General features: G+C 51.4%; 1 protein-coding gene and 1 long non-coding RNA gene across 7 annotated transcripts in view; one reads left to right on the top strand and one right to left on the bottom strand.

The window, feature by feature from the left end:
* The window catches only part of NUMA1 (nuclear mitotic apparatus protein 1), an 81,752-nt gene that overhangs the window by 56,784 nt on the left and 6,534 nt on the right, over window positions 1-18,434 (top strand). For 4 of the 6 annotated variants that reach the window (XM_010366907.2, XM_010366910.2, XM_030917472.1 and 1 more), the window contains 13 exons: window positions 2,722-2,801; window positions 3,924-4,006; window positions 4,651-4,731; window positions 6,422-6,509; window positions 8,075-8,198; window positions 8,712-8,869; window positions 9,169-9,286; window positions 9,386-9,503; window positions 9,859-9,999; window positions 11,326-11,448; window positions 11,596-14,961; window positions 15,419-15,460; window positions 16,984-17,052. In XM_010366907.2, coding sequence (XP_010365209.1) covers window positions 2,722-2,801; window positions 3,924-4,006; window positions 4,651-4,731; window positions 6,422-6,509; window positions 8,075-8,198; window positions 8,712-8,869; window positions 9,169-9,286; window positions 9,386-9,503; window positions 9,859-9,999; window positions 11,326-11,448; window positions 11,596-14,961; window positions 15,419-15,460; window positions 16,984-17,052 — 4,591 coding nt within the window. The remainder of the gene's footprint in view (window positions 1-2,721; window positions 2,802-3,923; window positions 4,007-4,650; window positions 4,732-6,421; window positions 6,510-8,074; window positions 8,199-8,711; window positions 8,870-9,168; window positions 9,287-9,385; window positions 9,504-9,858; window positions 10,000-11,325; window positions 11,449-11,595; window positions 14,962-15,418; window positions 15,461-16,983; window positions 17,053-18,434) is intronic. The other 2 variants (XM_030917473.1, XM_010366914.2) reach the window with 1 other exon arrangement.
* LOC115893509 lies at window positions 7,040-11,606 on the bottom strand. The gene is made up of 3 exons (XR_004053529.1): window positions 11,507-11,606; window positions 8,683-10,124; window positions 7,040-7,423 (listed from the first exon to the last, which is right to left on the bottom strand). It is a non-coding gene; the product is annotated as an uncharacterized LOC115893509 (long non-coding RNA).

The following is an 18,434-nucleotide window of genomic DNA, read 5'->3' on the forward strand; positions in this document are numbered from 1 at the left end:
TTGGAGGGTAGATAGAAGCTGTGGGAGTTGGGTGACTCCTGTCTGCACACTGGACAAGGGGCGCCCTGAGAAAAACAATTCTTTAAAAAATAATTATTTAAAAAAAAAAAAAGAAGCTGTGGGAGTTGAGGAGGGTTTAATTGCTTGGCCACTTGGCCTTCTCTATGGGAAAATTAACTGGGATCAACCCCTCTGACAAGTTTCCCTTTCTGTTCTTCTGTGCATGAATAGCTAAAGCAAAAAAGGCTGTCCCATCTCTTTGATAGCTGTGAGGCTTGAACAACAAAGTATAGTGGAGGCATTTTGCCAGAAAACTTACAGTTCTGACGTTTATCTTGCTGACATTTATTTCTCAGTAAAAAGCATCCCTCAGTTGTCAGTCAGCCCATATGTATTGAGCACCTCCTTTATTCCTGGCTTTCAGCTAGTGCAGTTGGAGTGGGCAGTTGTAAATGGTGCAGTTGCATTCATGAGTGCTGGAGGATAGTGGAGGCATGACTGGCAGGAGTTGTGGATGGCTTCCTGACAGAGATGAGACTTCAGCACTGTTTTAAAGGATGGGCTGGATTTCTCTAGGACTACTGTTGTCCAAAGCATGCTCCATGCAGCTTTACTTACACCAGGCTTTGTGTGGGGTAGGGGGAAGGGTTTTGTGATCAAATAGGTTTAGGAAATAATGCATGTTGTATCTTTTATAAAAATGTTCAGTTTAATTTAACCCAGGATTTCTCAAACATTTCACCTGAGAACCTCTTTTTATTTTTAGTTAATGGAATACTCTGAGGTAAATATTGCTCCACACTGAGCCAAGGAGTCACAACATTCCAGATTGTGGGTGGGTAGGGGAAATGGCTCATTTGGGAGTCTGTAAGAGATTAGCATCTCCTTAAGACTTTGTAGGAGTCTCTGATCTCAGACCAACTATCCAGACAGAATGCCTCTAGTGGGGGATTCACTTGGAAGAAGCCTTTGTAATCACATGGGGTATGGGGGGAGGTACAGTCATAGTCTTGGCTTGGATGACGCTTGTGCTTTCATGATGTCTCTGGCATTGGAAGTTTCTGGACCTGCCCTGCCCTCCAGAAAGTTGGCTGAGAACTAGGGGTTTAGATTCTGAGAAACAAGTGGCCCACTAATCAGGATCTCCCACTGTAGCCTAGAGAATTCAGCTTTCTAACTGAAGTGGTATTTCACTTGCTGCTTCTGAAAATGGAACCACAGTTAGCTAGGGGATCCAGCAAAGTTCCCCCACTAGGCTGAAGGCTGAGTTGGCAAAAGCCTCCCAGAGGAGGATCCCAGGGACTAGTATTCTTTTTTTTTTTTTTTTTTTTTTTTTTTTTTTTTTTTTTTTTTTTTTTTTGAGACAGACTCTCCCTCTGTCACCCAGGCTGGAGTGCAGTGGTGGCACCGTCTCTGCCCACTGTAATCTCTGTCTCTTGGGTTGAAGCAATTCTGCCTCAGCCTCCTGGGCTGTGTGAGAGCTCCCCCTGCTGTCTCCCTCTCCTCATACTCTCTTCACACTGCCTGCTCTTCCAGTAAAGCAAGTACAGACAAGAACTACTAATTGAGAATACTAGTCCTGGCTGGGCACGGTGGCTCCAGCCTGTAATCCCAGCACTTTGAGAGGCTGAGGTGGGTGGAGGTCAGGAGTTTGAGACCAGCCTGGCCAACATGGAGAAACCCCATCTCTACTAAAAATACAAAAATTAGCCAGGTGTGGTGGTCCATGCCTGTAATCCCAGCTACTTGGGAGGCTGAGGCAGGAGGATTGCTTAAACTCAGGAGACAGAGGTTACAGTGAGCCAAGATCGTGCCACTGCATTCCAGCCTGGGCGACAGAGCGAGATTCTGTCTCAAAGAAACAAACAAGGCCGGGCGCGGTGGCTCAAGCCTGTAATCCCAGCACTTTGGGAGGCCGAGACGGGCGGATCACGAGGTCAGGAGATCGAGACCATCCTGGCAAACACGGTGAAACCCCGTCTCTACTAAAAAATACAAAAAACTAGCCGGGTGAGGTGGTGGGCGCCTGTAGTCCCAGCTACTCGGGAGGCTGAGGCAGGAGAATGGCGTAAACCCGGGAGGTGGAGCTTGCAGTGAGCTGAGATCCGGCCACTGTACTCCAGCCTGGGCAGCAGAGCGAGACTCCGTCTCAAAAACAAACAAACAAACAAACAAGCAAAAAACTAGTCCCTGGGATCCTCCTCTGGGAGGCTTTTTGCCATCTCAGCCTTCAGCCTAGTGGGGGAACTTCACCCTGTCACTTCAGAGCTTTGTTTCCTCCTGTTCTTTCAGTTCTTGGATGTGTTTTTCCTTCCCCATGGTCTTCTCTCACTCTTACCCTAGGTGTGTTCTCCAGGCTTCCTGACAGCTTAGAGTTGAGACATTCCAGATGGTGTAATCCAGCTTCCCATTCATCTGGGCTGTCTCCATCTCCTCTCAGCCCCTTTCCACAGAGCTTTTTTATATTTGCAAAGAGAATGATAGAATGCCATCTTTTCCAGAAGAACCCCATGCCTCAAGTCTCCACTTCCCACCCACCAGACAGTTCCTTCTGGATGAATGGTGTCCTGGTATCTGTCACCTGTCTCCCGATCTGATCTGAATCTCTTCCAGATCCAGCAGAGATCAAGACTGGAAGGAATGGGGAGGTAGTATGAAATGCAGCAGCAAAGAAGCAAAGATTGCTGAATACTCTGGTCCTAATACTTGCTCTTTTTCTAGCCATGGCACTGAAGAGGGACAGCAAATCTTGCAGCAGCCGGTGCCAGAGAGACTGGACTTTGTTTGCAGTTTTCTGCAGAGTAAGCACCTTTCTTATCCAGCTATGAAGAAGCTGCTTCCTCAGCTCGTGGGATTGGAGAGTCCAGAGGAACTAGTTCATGAGTGTCTAGAGGAGAAAAATTTCAAGACTCCCCACTCTTTAACACAAAGATTAAAACAGCTGGTTCAGATCCCCTGGGTCTTGTAATGCCTCCATCAGTTGGTGTAAGAAGAGTGTCCCTTCGGTCCCAGAGCCCTTCTCAGAGATCTAGGTGTAGCCAGAAGGTTACTTTTTGGGACCTATCACCTTGAACTCTTTGAGCACCTTAAGTTTCTGTTTCCCCCAGCTTCAAGGAGATAGAAGCAAGAGTCTTTCCCTTGCAAGAAAAACTATTTTTCCCAGATAACTTTGAATTCGTTGCTTAGGCGATAGGTGTAGGGGCAGAGGCAGATTAAGGTTGATCTTGACCTCCCTGACTGCTTGTGTGACCTTTCTGGACATAGGTTCCCTATGTATAATATGGAGATGATAACTGTTCTTCAAGTGGATGGGTGGATTAAATAACATATGCAAAGCTTCTAGTACAGTGCTTTTCAGTTCCCCTCCCCTTGTCCAGCCTTAGACCACACAGTCCTCGTCTTTGACATGGGGAGCTAGCTGCCATCTCCACCCCTAGAGAATTACAAGAAAAGTGAGGCTATATTTAGATAAAGCAAGGTGTTAATAATTGAGCCCAGACCCTTGGGCAGCATAAGAGTCAGGTATCCCCAGTTGTCCTCCTCTGACCCAGCTGCAGGTTTCCTCTGTGATCTCAGTTGGAACAGGATTCTAAGTGACCTGGCATCTCTGGGCTCTTCCTCTGTGGTGCTGAGAGAGAGTTGGTGAGTGGGTGGGAGAGTGCAATGTCATGACCCAGAGTTGCTGTGAATTCCCAGGCTGCTTGCTTCTTCCATTATCCCTGTAGCCCTTGGATTGACCCAGGATAGAACTGACTTCAGATGGAAAATTGTAAGGCAGGGGAAAGAGGGCATAGGAGTAAGGAGCCCTACATCTCATAGCTCCACCAGAGATAGCCATTCTGCTCCCCAGATTTAAGTGTTCTGGGATCTCAGGTATGGTTCCCAGGAAGTTCACCCTGTTTTCTACATTGTTGTCATTGCAGAAAATCAAAAACATCCCTCTTCTCCAGAATGCCTGGTGTCTGCACAGAAGGTGCTAGAGGGATCAGAGCTGGAACTGGCCAAGGTACTTATGGAATACCCGACTGGGGAGACGGAGCAGGGTTGGAGTGATGGTACCTGAGGGACCCTGCAGGGCCTTCTCTTAACCCAAGGGGAGATGATGGGTGCTTTATTTCTGGGGCTCTAGTACGTTGGAGGTAGAACCAGGCAAGCCACCTGTCTGAGTCAGAGGCTGATTTAGCCCAAGGATTCTAGGAGCCCATGATCTTATGACAGAGATTATGAAATAAACAATAGTTTACTAGACCATTACTGTGGGCCTTGGTGGAGACCTGGCAGAAATCAGGTCTCACTCGACTATCACCATATTTTTATTATAGCTCAGTCTGCTTCATTCCCTCTGTTCTTTCTGGGTGCTGACCTATAGAGGGTACCTAAAGCTTCACACCCAGGGTTCCATGAGTCCAGGAATTGAGCCATGCAGGAATCTTGGTACTCCGTTTTTTGTATAGTGTACGCTGTGTCCTCAATTGAAAAAAAAACCAAAATGTTTCCTGGAGCTGTTAAGGATGGTGGCCTGGGGTTGCTGGATTCTAGGACTTTTAGAAGAATCGCCAGAATAGCTCAGAGTCCCCAGGACTGCCCAGAATGAGGCCACTAAGACAAGAGACAGCCCCACTCAGTGACTGCCTCCTGTTTGGCTTCTAGATGACCATGCTGCTCTTATACCACTCTACCATGAGCTCCAAAAGTCCCAGGGACTGGGAACAGTTTGAATATAAAATTCAGGTAAGCCCTTGTGCCTCCATGCCACCTAGCGGGCCTAGCCCATGCTTCACCTCACCTGACTTGTTTTTGAACAGCAGATACTGGTCTTTTTAAAAATACAGTTATAACAGTTATTGCCATTCATCATAGAAAATCTGGGAAATGTTGAAAAGCATGCAGAAGGAAATAACAGTTGCCGATAAACTCATTCCCAGAGGTTGCTAACATTTTAAAGGATGTACTTTCAAGTCCTTTTTTATGTGCATATATTTAACTGTAATGTGTTTTAGGATAATACATAGAAATTATTCTCTGTTCCTATATGTGTTTCTGTGTGTGTGTGTGTGTGTGTGTGTGTGTGTGTGTGTGTGTTTCCACAGAACTTGCACTTCATTTATTTCATCCTTTCCTCTGGTAGGGTCATCTGGAAGAGGCCAACATAGTTATATATAAAAGCTTCGGCCGGGCGCGGTGGCTCAAGCCTGTAATCCCAGCACTTTGGGAGGCCGAGATGGGCGGATCACGAGGTCAGGAGATCGAGACCATCCTGGCTAACACGGTGAAACCCCGTCTCTACTAAAAATACAAAAAACTAGCCGGGCGAGGTGGCGGGCGCCTGTAGTCCCAGCTACTCGGGAGGCTGAGGCAGGAGAATGGCGTAAACCCGGGAGGCGGAGCTTGCAGTGAGCTGAGATCCGGCCACTGCACTCCAGCCTGGGCGACAGAGCGAGACTCCGTCTCAACAAAAAAATAAAAATAAAAATAAAATAAAATAAAAGCTTCCTGGCTGGGTGTGGTGGCTCACACCTATAATCCCAGCACTTTGGGAGGCTGAGACAGGAGGATTGCTTGAGGCCAGGAGCTCAAGATCAGCCTGGGTAACATAGCGAGACCCTGTCTCAACAAAAAATATTTTTTTAAAAAAATGAACTGGCCAGGCATGGTGGCTCAAGCCTGTAATCCCAGCACTTTGGGAGGCCAAGGCGGGCGGATCACGAGGTCAGGAGATCGAGACCATCCTGGTGGCTAACACGGTGAAACCCCGTCTCTACTAAAAAATACGGAAAACTAGCTGGGCAAGCTGGCGGGCGCCTGTAGTCCCGGCTACTCGGGAGGCTGAGGCAGGAGAATGGCATAAACCCGGGAGGCGGAGCTTGCAGTGAGCTGAGATCCGGCCACTGCACTCCAACCTGGGTGACAGAGTGAGACTCCGTCTCAAAAAAAAAAAAAAATGAACTGGGTGTGGCAGTGTGTGTCTGTAGTTCTACCTACTTGGAAAGCTGAGGAGGAGGAGTTGACTCCAGGAGTTGGAGGTTATAGTGAGCTATGATTGTGCTGCTGTATTCCAGCCTGGGTGACATAGCAAGACCTTGTTCCTTAACAACAATAACAATAAAAGCAACTTTCTGATTGTGTTACTTTCCTTAACAGTCACTTTGCTTGTGGTCAGGAGTGAAGTCAGTCAGGAACTCTGACTTGGGTACATCTTGAGGGGAGGTGGGAGGGAAGGGAGCAAGTGGGGTGAACATATCTCTAGTTGAATGTTGTTGGCTGGGTCATAGGACCTCAGCTCTGAGAGGGAGAATGGGATCCAGCAGGCTTCTAGAGCACGAGGGAGCCAGGGACTGGCACTGCCAGTGTGGAGCTCCTGGTAGCCTTCCCTTCAGAGGCCTAACACCTCAGTGATGCTCTTTTTCTCTCTGTGGCCCAGGCTGAGTTGGCTGTCATTCTTAAATTTGTGCTGGACCATGAGGATGGGCTAAACCTTAATGAGGACCTAGAGAACTTCCTACAGAAAGGTGAGTAGGTACATACTCCTGAGAATCCCCTCATCTCTGAAATGGGGAATACTAGGATCCTGAGTTGTCAAGAAGTGTGGTGGGGGTTTGTTTCTGTCCCCAACACAAGGCAGAGTTGGTGGTCAGGAAAAGTGTGTGTAATGGAGTAGGTCGATTTCTGTGTCATGTATCATCTCAGTTCCTATGGAGTTCCTCCTTGCTGCCTGGCAGCAGTGATGTAGGATATTTACAAGTGATCATACCTACTTTTGTTTTTTATTTTTCAAACAATCATTACTCTAGGCTTAGAAGCTGATAATGCACAGTCTTTTTTTTTTTTGAGATGGAGTCTCTCTCTGTCACCCAGGCTGGAGTGCAGTGGTGTGATCTCAGCTCACTGCAACCTCCGCTTCCCAAGTTCAAGCAATTCTCCTGCTTCAGCCTCCTGAGTAGCTGGAATTACAGGTGCACGCCACTACACCTGGCTAATTTTTGTATTTTTTGTAGAGATGGCGTTAAACCATGTTGCTTAGGCTGGTCTCAAACTCCTGACATCAGGTGATCTACCTGCCTCAGCCTCCCAAAGTGTTAAGATTACAGGCATGAGCCACTGCACCCAGCCCACAGTCTTTTAAAAAATGTTTTTCCCATCATGTAGCACATGTTCTAGGTGGAAAGACAGATACATAAACCAGGAAATATGATAAGGAATCTAAGTACGGAATATATCAACGGTCTCGGCTGGTGCTACAGTAGAAAGAGTGATCGTTCTGCTGGCCTTCTGATGAAGAGGTCAGCTGGTGGATGATAGGAATGTAAGAAGGAGGTCCAGGCGAGTTCTAGCCATTGAGTTTGATGTTCCTTGTATTCAGGTTCCTCATGAGACCTTCAGGTGGAGATGTTGGAAATGTGAGTCCAGAATTCAGGAGCTGGCTCTGTACCAGAAGATAGGTTTGCAAGTCAGCATTGGATGGCCACTGAAGCCGTGGGCACTATGGGCAGAGCCAGGAGGCCCCATCAGATCTCTGGGAGCTTAGAGGGTGGGTAGAGGAGGGAGGAGCAGATGAGGAGACTAAGAATGGGTGATTAGAGGTAGGAAAGTCCTACAAAAGTGGTCACAGAAACCAAGGAAAGAGAAGGGTTTTGAGGAGGAGGGCATTTTGGAGGTACAAGACTTTGGGGGGAAGAATTCCAAACGGCAGCCAGTGGCTCTGATAGGAAAGGTTGTTGGGGGCTGCAAGGAGATCCTGCTCAGGGCTCCCCAAGCCGTCTCTGCAGTATGGACTTGAGGAAAAAGCTGAGCACTTGGTGCAGTTTCTGAGCCAGAGAACACCCTCACTCCACTGTGCTCTGAGTAGTGATGCTTTGTAGAAATGGAAGCCCTGCACTTTATTTTGGTTAGAGACACGGAACTGTGGATAACCCAGACACCAGGTTCTGCCCAGTGCCTTCCTTGATAGTTTACATAATAAGTATCCACGGATTCAGTCCCACTAAGGCCAAGTTCTCAGATTGCATAAAGATGCAAATCTTTTCACCTTCTTACTAATCTTTGTTGATTTATTTTGTCTATTTCTTACCCCCAGCTCCTGTCCCTTCTACCTGTTCTAGCACATTCCCTGAAGAGCTCTCCCCACCTAGCCACCAGGCCAAGAGGGAGATTCGCTTCCTAGAGCTACAGAAGGTTGCCTCCTCTTCCAGTGGGAACAAGTATGTTCTGGGCCTTTCCTCCTGGGATAGGGCTTCAGCATCCATCTATTCCTCACATTCCTACCTTCTAGAGTTAAGCTGTTGACCAGCTTCTGGGAGTGCTTGGAGAATCCTGTAGATCTGGGATCTCCTCACCTCCCCAGTATTAATGGGGGGAGTTGGTTGGGATTTGTCATGCGCAGAAGGTCTCCCTCAAAAGCTGTTCCCTGTTTATGGAATACCCTTCTTCCTCGGAGACTACAATGAAGTCCCTTCTCTTAGCACATCTCTGCAGAGCCAAGGATAATACATCACTTTTTTTTTTCTGACAAAGAAATTAAGGCAGTGAGAAGAAAAATTTTCTCAAGATCATGTCATGAGGCTTGAGGTAGCACTGCAAATAGAACCCAGGTGCACAGGCCTCCCAGGTGCTAGTGGACACTTCCACAGACCCCACTCCCTTTCTGCTGCCTGTTGCTGATTGCTTCAGATCTTAGACTCTTACCAATGCAACTGGGCCTTCTCCCTCCTCAGCTTTCTCTCAGGTTCTCCAGCTTCTCCCATGGGCGATATCCTGCAGACCCCACAGTTCCAGATGAGACGGCTGAAGAAGCAGCTTGCCGATGAGAGAAGTAATAGGGATGAGCTGGAGCTGGAGCTGGCTGAGAACCGCAAGCTCCTCACCGAGAAGGGTAGGTGGCTGGCATGCTGGCAGATGTGTGAATAGACTTGCCAGAAGGATGTCCCCTTGGCCTCCCATGTTGTCCCCTCTGCTGGCCCCTGGAGCTTAGAGCTCAGCCCTGGGCCTGTGGTCAGGCTGACCTCCTGGAAGTTGGGTTCTGTCTTTGTCCCCATCTTCTCTTTCCCTTAGATTGGATACCATATTCCTCCTCCTCCGTATGCCTCCTCTTCCCTATGCCACCTCCTCCCTTCCCCTCCTGCACATAGGTCTGTGCTGATTCTCCTTTCCTCCTCCCTCCACTCTGGTCAGATGCACAGATAGCCATGATGCAGCAGCGCATTGACCGCCTAGCCCTGCTGAATGAGAAGCAGGCAGCCAGCCCACTGGAGCCCAGGGAGCTTGAGGAGCTACGTGACAAGAATGAGAGGTACAGCTCTCCCTGCATTCCTTCCCAGGCTTCAGCCCCTGCGTGCACCCAGCCAGGGGCCCATCCATACCCTCTTCTCGCTGCTTCCCTCCCTCGCAGCCTTACCATGCGGCTGCATGAAACCCTGAAGCAGTGCCAGGACCTGAAGACAGAGAAGAGCCAGATGGATCGCAAGATCATCCAGCTTTTGGAGGAGAATGGAGACCTTTCCTTTAAGGTGGGTGTTAAGGTGGTGTGTGCATGGAGGCCCCTCAGGGCTGAGGCGGTCTGGAAGGCTCCCCAAGAGAGGGTTGAGAAGAATGTCCCAGCACCTGTCTTACGCTCCAGTCTCTCCAGAGACCTGCATATTTTGTCCCTTTCCTTGTCCCATAATTGGCTGCTTCCCAGGTACTGAGTTGTGACCCTAAAGTTTGATTTGTGGTCCTGAATTAGAGGTGTGATGGCTGTGATTGGTTTGTGGAGGGTTGGCAAGATAATTGGAGGCATCCAGCCCCTGGGGTTCAGGGAGCAGACAGCAGTGGTAGGGTCAGCATTGACCCTGGGTAATGGGGATTCTCACTCGCCCATCTCAGCTGCGGGAGTTTGCCAGTCACCTGCAGCAGCTACAGGATGCCCTCAATGAGCTGACAGAGGAGCACAGCAGGGCCACTCAGGAGTGGCTGGAGAAGCAGGCCCAGCTGGAGAAGGAGCTCAGCACAGCCCTGCAGGATAAGGTAACCCTCTGCTGGGGTCACAGCCACAGTCTTGACCACACATGCAAAGCTGAGTCCAGTTTACCACTGTGCTCTTCTGGGCCTTTGGGTATTAAGCTGCTTTCTCTTCAAGGTTTGATAGTGTCCTGTAATTGAAAGGTTGAAAGATTGTGGGCTTCAGTCTAGTACACCTTTCTTTTTTTTTTAATTTATTTTTATTTTTTTCCCCAGTCAGTGCCCTCACTTTACAGTATACCTTTCAATCCTATCTCTGCTGTTTATAAGATGTGGATCTTGGACAAGTTAATCAGTCTGTTTTTCTAAGCATTCTTTCCCTAATATGGGAGTAATAACGAGTAGCAGCCTCATCACCTATTATGAGAAAATGTATGTAAAGCACTTCACACATCACGTAGTGTAAAGTAAGCTCTCAGTGAACCAGTTGTTACGGTTGCTATTGATAAGAACCCAACTTGGCCACTTAGTAATAACCATGTAGCCCTTGATCAAGGCACTTAGCATCTGCTTCAGGTTCTTGCTCTGTAAGAGAAATAGTAATAGCTGCCTCTCACATTTGTAGGTGAATTAGAAATTCAGGAATGCACCCAGGCTGGGCACAGTGGCTCACACCTGTAATCCCAGTACTTTGGGAGGCCAAGGCGGGTGGATCACCTGATGTCAGGAGTTCGAGACCAGCCTGGCCAGCATGGTGAAACCCTGTCTCTACTAAAAATACAAAAAGAAAAATTAGCTGGGTGTGGTGATGCATGCCTGTAGTCCCAGCTACTCGGGAAGCTGAGACAGAAGAAGCTCTTGAACCTGGGAGGCGAAGGTTGCAGTAAGCCAAGATCTCACCACTGCACTCCAGTGTAGGTGACAGAGCAAGACTGCGTCTCAAAAAAAAAAAAATAGGCATGCATCCAGCACAGCCTCTTATAGGTGCTTAGTGAACAGTGGTGAAGAAGTGGGTTTGGGACTGGGGGATGTTGCAGCTGCTGCCAGTGCTGCCCAGAGGATGGTGGGCAGCTGGTGGTGATTTGGATAATCTAGGACTCAAGACTTATCTGAGGAAGGGTATACAGTAAGGAAATTTGAAGTAAACTCAGCAGCCTTGGGGAAGTAGTAAGAAGGTCACATTATGATTTGATTCTGCCTTAGAACTAGGTCTAGAGAGTCAGGTCCCTCATGCTCCCAGTTCCATGGTTTCTGCTTTTTTCTAGGTCATGGCAAAGGGATATCTTGGTAACAAGATGATGGGCCCCATGTTTGTTGATGTTTATGAGGGCTTGTGTGGTAATCTGGTGCCTGTTCCACCTCTCTGTTCACATGGGTCTCATTTACTCCCAGAAATGCCTTGAAGAGAAGAACGAAATCCTTCAGGGAAAACTTTCACAGTTGGAAGAACACTTGGCCCTGCTGCGGGAGAACCCACCCCAGGAGAAGGGCGAGGTGCTGGGTGATGTCTTGCAGGTAGGAATGCACAGGATGACCTGTGTGCTGGGAGTTGGTGTGGACTCACATTCAGTACCTTTGGGTTCCTGGTGTTCTTCCATTTCCAGAGGAGGCTTGGTGACTGAGGAGTCATGCTGATCCCAGTTTATCTCTTTATACCACCAGCTGGAAACCCTGAAACAAGAGGCAGCCACTCTTGCTGCAAACAACACACAGCTCCAAGCCAGGGTGGAGATGCTGGAGACTGAGCAGGGCCAGCAGGAAGCCAAGCTGCTTGCTGAGCGGGACCACTTTGAAGAAGAAAAGCAGCAGCTATCTAGCCTGATCGCCAACCTGCAGAGCTCCATCTCCAACCTCAGCCAGGCCAAGGAAGAGTTGGAACAGGCCTCCCAGGCTCATGGGGCCCGGTTGACTGCCCAGGTGGCCTCTCTGACCTCTGAGCTCACCACACTCAATGCCACCATCCAGCAACAGGATCAAGAACTGGCTGACCTGAAGCAGCAGGCCAAAGAGGAGCAGGCCCAGCTAGCACAGACCCTCCAACAGCAAGAACAGGCCTCCCAGGGCCTCCGCCACCAGGTGGAGCAGCTGAGCAGTAGCCTGAAGCAGAAGGAGCAGCAGTTGAAGGAGGTAGCAGAGAAGCAGGAGGTAACTAGGCGGGACCACGCCCAGCAACTGGCCACTGCTGCAGAGGAGCGAGAGGCCTCCTTCAGAGAGCGGGATGCGGCTCTCCAGCAGCTGGAGGCACTGGAGAAGGAGAAGGCTGCAAAGCTGGAGATTCTGCAGCAGCAACTTCAGGTGGCTAATGAAACCCGGGACAGTGCTCAGACCTCAGTGACACAGGCCCAGCGGGAGAAGGCAGAGCTGAGCCAGGAGGTGGAGGAACTCCGCGCCCGTGTTGAGACAGCCCGCCGGGAACAGCATGAGGCCCAGGCCCAGGTAGCAGAGCTAGAGTTCCAGCTGCAGTCTGAGCAGCAAAAAGCAACTGAGAAAGAGAGGGTGGCCCAGGAGAAGGACCAGCTCCAGGAGCAGCTCCAGGCCCTCAAAGAGTCCTTGAAAGTCACCAAGGGCAGCCTTGAAGAGGAGAAGCGCAGGGCTGCAGATGCCCTGGAAGAGCAGCAGCGTTGTATCTCTGAGCTGAAGGCAGAGACCCGAAGCCTGGTAGAGCAGCATAAGCAGGAACAAAAGGAGCTGGAAGAAGAGAAGGCTGGGCGCAAGGGGCTGGAGGCTCGATTACAGCAGCTTGGAGAGGCCCATCAGGCCGAGACTGAAGCCCTGCGGCAGGAGCTGGCAGAGGCCATAGCTGCCCAGCGCACAGCTGAGAGTGAGTGTGAGCAGCTCGTCAAAGAAGTAGCTGCCTGGCGTGAACGGTATGAGGACAGCCAGCAAGAGGAGGCGCAGTATGGCGCCATGTTCCAGGAACAGCTGATGACTTTGAAGGAAGAATGTGAGAAGGCCCGCCAGGAGCTGCAGGAGGCAAAGGAGAAGGTGGCAGGCATAGAATCCCACAGCGAGCTCCAGATAAGCCGGCAGCAGAATGAGCTAGTTGAGCTCCACGCCAACCTGGCCAGAGCACTCCAGCAGGTCCAAGAGAAGGAAGTCAGGGCCCAGAAGCTTGCAGACGACCTCTCCGCTCTGCAGGAAAAGATGGCTGCCACTAGCAAAGAGGTGGCCCGCTTGGAGACTTTGGTGCGCAAGGCAGGTGAGCAGCAGGAAACAGCCTCCCAGGAGTTAGTCAAGGAGCCTGCGAGGGCAGGGGACAGAGAGCCCGAGTGGCTGGAAGAGCAACAGGGACGCCAGTTCTGCAGTACACAGGCAGCGCTGCAGGCTATGGAACGGGAGGCAGAGCAGATGGGCAATGAGCTGGAGCGGCTGCGGGCTGCACTGATGGAGAGCCAGGGGCAGCAGCAGGAGGAGCGTGGGCAGCAGGAAAGAGAGGTGGCACGGCTGACCCAGGAGCGGGGCCGGGCCCAAGCTGATCTTGCCCTGGAGAAGGCAGCCAAAGCAGAGCTTGAGATGCGGCTGCAGAATGCCCTCAATGAGCAGCGTGTGGAGTTTGCTACCCTGCAAGAGGCACTGGCTCATGCCTTGACGGAAAAGGAAGGCAAGGACCAGGAGTTGGTCAAGCTTCGTGGCCTGGAGGCAGCCCAGATAAAAGAGCTGGAGGAACTTAGGCAAACCATGAAGCAACTGAAGGAACAGCTGGCTAAGAAAGAAAAGGAGCACGCATCTGGCTCAGGAGCCCAATCTGAGGCTGCTGGCAGGACAGAGCCAACAGGCCCCAAGCTGGAGGCGCTGCGGGCAGAGGTGAGCAAGCTGGAGCAGCAATGCCAGCAGCAGCAGGAGCAGGCAGACAGTCTGGAACGCAGCCTCGAGGCTGAACGGGCCTCCCGGGCTGAGCGGGACAGTGCTCTGGAGACTCTGCAGGACCAGTTAGAGGAGAAGGCCCAGGAGCTTGGGCATAGTCAGAGTGCCTTAGCCTCGGCCCAAAGGGAGTTGGCTGCCCTTCGCACCAAGGTACAAGACCACAGCAAGGCTGAAGATGAGTGGAAGGCCCAGGTGGCCCGGGGCCGGCAAGAGGCTGAGAGGAAAAACAGCCTCATCAGCAGCTTGGAGGAGGAGGTGTCCATCCTGAATCGCCAGGTCCTGGAGAAGGAGGGGGAGAGCAAGGAGTTGAAGCGGCTGGTGATGGCTGAGTCAGAGAAGAGCCAGAAGCTGGAAGAGAGGCTGCGCCTGCTCCAGGCAGAGACAGCCAGCATCAGTGCCAGAGCTGCAGAACGCAGCTCTGCTTTGCGGGAGGAGGTGCAGAGCCTCCGGGAGGAGGCCGAGAAACAGCGGGTGGCTTCAGAGAATCTGCGGCAGGAGCTGACCTCACAGGCTGAGCGTGCGGAGGAGCTGGGCCAAGAATTGAAGGCATGGCAGGAGAAGTTCTTTCAGAAAGAGCAGGCCCTCTCCACCCTGCAGCTCGAGCACACCAGCACACAGGCCCTGGTGAGTGAGCTGCTGCCAGCTAAGCACCTCTGCCAGCAGCTGCAGGCTGAGCAGGCCGCTGCCGAGAAACGCCACCGTGAGGAGCTGGAGCAGAGCAAGCAGGCAGCTGGGGGGCTGCGGGCAGAGCTGCTGAGGGCCCAGCGGGAGCTTGGGGAGCTGATTCCTCTGCGGCAGAAGGTGGCAGAGCAGGAGCGAACAGCTCAGCAGCTGCGGGCAGAGAAGGCCAGCTATGCAGAGCAGCTGAGCATGCTGAAGAAGGCGCATGGCCTGCTGGCAGAGGAGAACCGGGGGCTGGGTGAGCGGGCTAACCTTGGCCGGCAGTTTCTGGAAGTGGAATTGGACCAGGCCCGGGAGAAGTATGTCCAAGAGTTGGCAGCTGTACGTGCTGATGCTGAGACTCGTCTGGCTGAGGTGCAGCGGGAAGCACAGAGCACTGCCCGGGAGCTGGAGGTGATGACTGCCAAGTATGAGGGTGCCAAGGTCAAGGTCCTGGAGGAGAGGCAGCGGTTCCAGGAAGAGAAGCAGAAACTCACTGACCAGGTAAGGTACTCAGCCCAACCACCCTCCCAAAGATCAGGAGCTGAAAGCGTGGGGACATCGATCCTCTGTGTTCCAGGGACTCTGGCTCCTACACTGGAGTGTCTTGCTTTTCCTCATTCACTGGGTGGCAGAAAAGGAGAGGTGCCTGATGGAGTTCAAGTCTGTTGCCCCTGTCATCCTAAAGAAAATGTCAGTGGCCTCCCCTCTCCTGAAGGCTCTTGTCACTAGAGAGTCAAGCTGTGATGACCACCAGCCCATTCAGAGGTGCACCTGCACTGGATGCCTCAGGAGCCACTGGGGACTACTAGAATCAGTTTAACTGGCATTTTTAAACTTACTGTCAATCTAGCGCCTTAGCGGAAAGTATCAAAGCCTCAGTGAGGTCAGCCTGGCAGCAGGGCTGGTGCCTCTTTGGCCTCATCTCACTCTGTCTCCATTGCCCCTCCCCCATGTACAGGTGGAGCAGCTAGAGGTATTTCAGAGAGAGCAAACTAAACAGGTAATGCCTGGGGTCCTCGCTAAATGCTGGCTGCTTAAACGGTGACCAGTCTCGGTGCATGAGCCCGGCTGCAGCTTGCCTCCGCCAGCTCCTGTTGTGAACTGTTTGTGAAGGGGGCAGGGTCAAGCCATGGAATCCAGGCCCAGGCTCCCCAGGAATGCGGTGTGCTGGGCTCTCTCGGGCTTCATCCCACCCGTCCCAGGTCGGCCTCTCCACCCTTCTGCACCTTCTCTCATCTGCCTCTCAGGGACAAGGGGTAGCACTGGCTTCATCTTTCCCACACCTGAACCAACGACAGACACAATCTTTGGGATTCTAAAACTTCCCAAGTACTGTGTCTAGTTAAGGATACCCAACTAAGAGGAACAGCAGAATTACCTGGGGGCCTCGTTTAACATTGTGTCCCTTTTTACCAGAGTACAGCTTTATGGAAGCCTTGAAGGTGATATGCGAGGCAGCCCCCACAGGTTAGGGAGACTTGTGGGCTCAGGACACTTGCCCATCACTTTCTGGGGCTCTAACCCCGAGCACAGCATAGAGATGTCTGTAGCAGGAAGGCTGAGAGTTAAGTAGCAGGAGGGGTCTATACCAGATGGGGGCAGGAGAGTGGGGGGTCACATGGTCTGGCTGCCTCTTTCTCACGGGAATCTCTGTGTTGCCTGAACATCGAGGCTATAGAGCTAGTGTTAGAGCACGCTTTCCCCATCACTGTCCTACCCAGCCACCCCAGGACTGCCGAAAAATTGGGCCCTCCTCTTCCTCTAAGGAGCCTGTGATAATGGGGGAGAATCAAAGTGAATAGCAAACAGTTAGCAATGGAGCCCTTGCCTCTCCCCTGTGCTGCCTGGTCATGCTTGAACTCCCAGAATACTTGAAGCAGCCAGGGGTGCATGGGGCTGTTATGTTCTTTCTTTTCCCTACTCCCTGTGCTCCTCTTTGTGGGAGTTGGGTGGGCTTTGGAGTACATGTGCTGCACCTGCTCTTGTCTTCCAGCAATCTGTTCCCCCAGTGCTAACCACAGCAGCCATGCTGCTAGCACCAGCCCTAACAGCCTGTGGATGTTGGGAAGAGGTCTGAGCATCTGTGGGCTTGGCCTTTGGCAGTTTCTGGGAGGGAGGCATGGCAATTCATTGAGTATGTCGGCTAGAATTACAGACTAGGTCCTGGGAAGGTTGCGGCTGCAGAGTGGTGGCAGCAGCAGGGTGGTGGTGAGGAGTCAGCTCTCCAATTCTGATTCTGGGGGTGACAGGGGTTGGGCAGGCCTCTGTCTCTGCAGGCTCAGGGTAGAGGCAAGTATGGACAGGTGGCCCTGGCAACATCTATGTGTTAGATTGCTTCATTCAGGCCCTGCCAAGCAGCCTGGGCAAGAGGCTGTTCCCTAATGGGAGGCCAGAGAAAGGGCCTGAGTTTATTCTAGGAACACTGGGGATCCTGGTCTGGGCCACCCCATGATGGGTGGACATCTGGGATGAACATCCAGGGGAAGTCCTCCTGAGTCTTCTGTCCTCCTCTTCCCTCCCCAGGTGGAAGAACTGAGGAAGAAACTGGCTGATTCTGACCAAGCCAGCAAAGTGCAGCAGCAGAAGCTGAAGGTGGGGCAGCTGGGGGAACGGGTCTGGCCTCTGGACAGGGGAGGAAAGCTGTTCTCTAAGCTCTCAGGCTGTGGGGGTGTCAAGACAGAGGAGGGGCACCCTGTGTTCCAGGCAGCCCTCCTAGGAAGCCTGTGGCTTAGAAGCCCCTGCATGTGTCTTCTGGGAGCTCTCAAGAGACAACCAGGGTGGTTCCCATCTCTCAACTGTCACTGTCCACTACAGCAGCTACTAGTCATGTGTGGTTATTGAAATTTATTAAAGTAAATCCAGTTCTTCAATCACACTAGCTACATTGTGTCCCTGCTCAGTAGCTACATGTGGTTTATGGCTGCTGTATTGGACAGCGCAGATACAGAACTTTCCACCGTTGCATAAAGTTCTGTTGAACCATGTAAGTCCAGATAGTCTGGGCAGGGAAAGAACGAGTGTCACCAGTGTTGAATATTACAGTGCAGTTTAATAACATTCTTAATGCTTCCAACTGTGTCACCTTCTTTGGTTTAATACTTGCTTTCTGCAGTTCTAGGCTTCACAGCCTTTAGCCAGGGGCAAAGGAATTGGGCATCAGTGGTATTGGGACTCAATAAACCCCTGGTGGGTCCTAGGAGTTGGTGGGAGCTCAGAGCTTCATTTCGCCTGCTCACCTTCATACCATGGTGCCACAGCATGTCTTGATTGCAATAACAAATGTTTATTCTGCTCCTTGTGGAGCCTGTCCTGTGTTAGGAGAGGCAAAGGTGGGATGCTTCTATACAGTATCTACAGCAAAGTGCTTGCTGGCCTTACAGATGGACAGAGAATCAGGCCCTGCTCTTAAGGAGTTATGGTCTGGACAGGAGGCAGTGTGGGCATCATAAATAAGCCCCCATGGGCTTTTGGAGTTAGGTGGACCAAATCTTACTCTGCCATTTAGTCATTGTTGCTATGGTCAATTTGTTTAAATCTCTGAACTCAGTTTCCTCCTCTGAAAAGGAGTGAAGTGACTTCTCAGAGTGGCTTTGAGGAGAAACAAGTTCCCCTGTCCTCAGAGAGCTCACATGCCAAGTGCCTCACTCCAGGCTCCGCACCTGGGTGTTCCTCGAGGATCGGTTCCCTTCCTCCTTAGGGGAGATTGTGTGTGCATGCAAAGAGGGTGAGACAGTTTGTGTCTGATCTCAAAGAAGGCAAAGATAGGGCAGGAGCTGGTCAGGGAAAGGCCACTACGGATTTGGACTGAAGGGCGTGTGGGACTTCAGGTTCAGTAGGCTGTAGTCGGGCGGAGTGTATCTGGGGTGGTGTGGTTTTCTTCCTCTTCCTAAGTGCAGGAGTCTGAAGCACCTGTGGAGCCCCAGTGGCTGATGCAGATGAGTGGACTTGGGTAGAGGGGCCAGACAAGCTTTCCT

This window comes from Rhinopithecus roxellana, chromosome 15, assembly GCF_007565055.1.
Source record: "Rhinopithecus roxellana isolate Shanxi Qingling chromosome 15, ASM756505v1, whole genome shotgun sequence".
NCBI lineage: Eukaryota > Metazoa > Chordata > Mammalia > Primates > Cercopithecidae > Rhinopithecus > Rhinopithecus roxellana.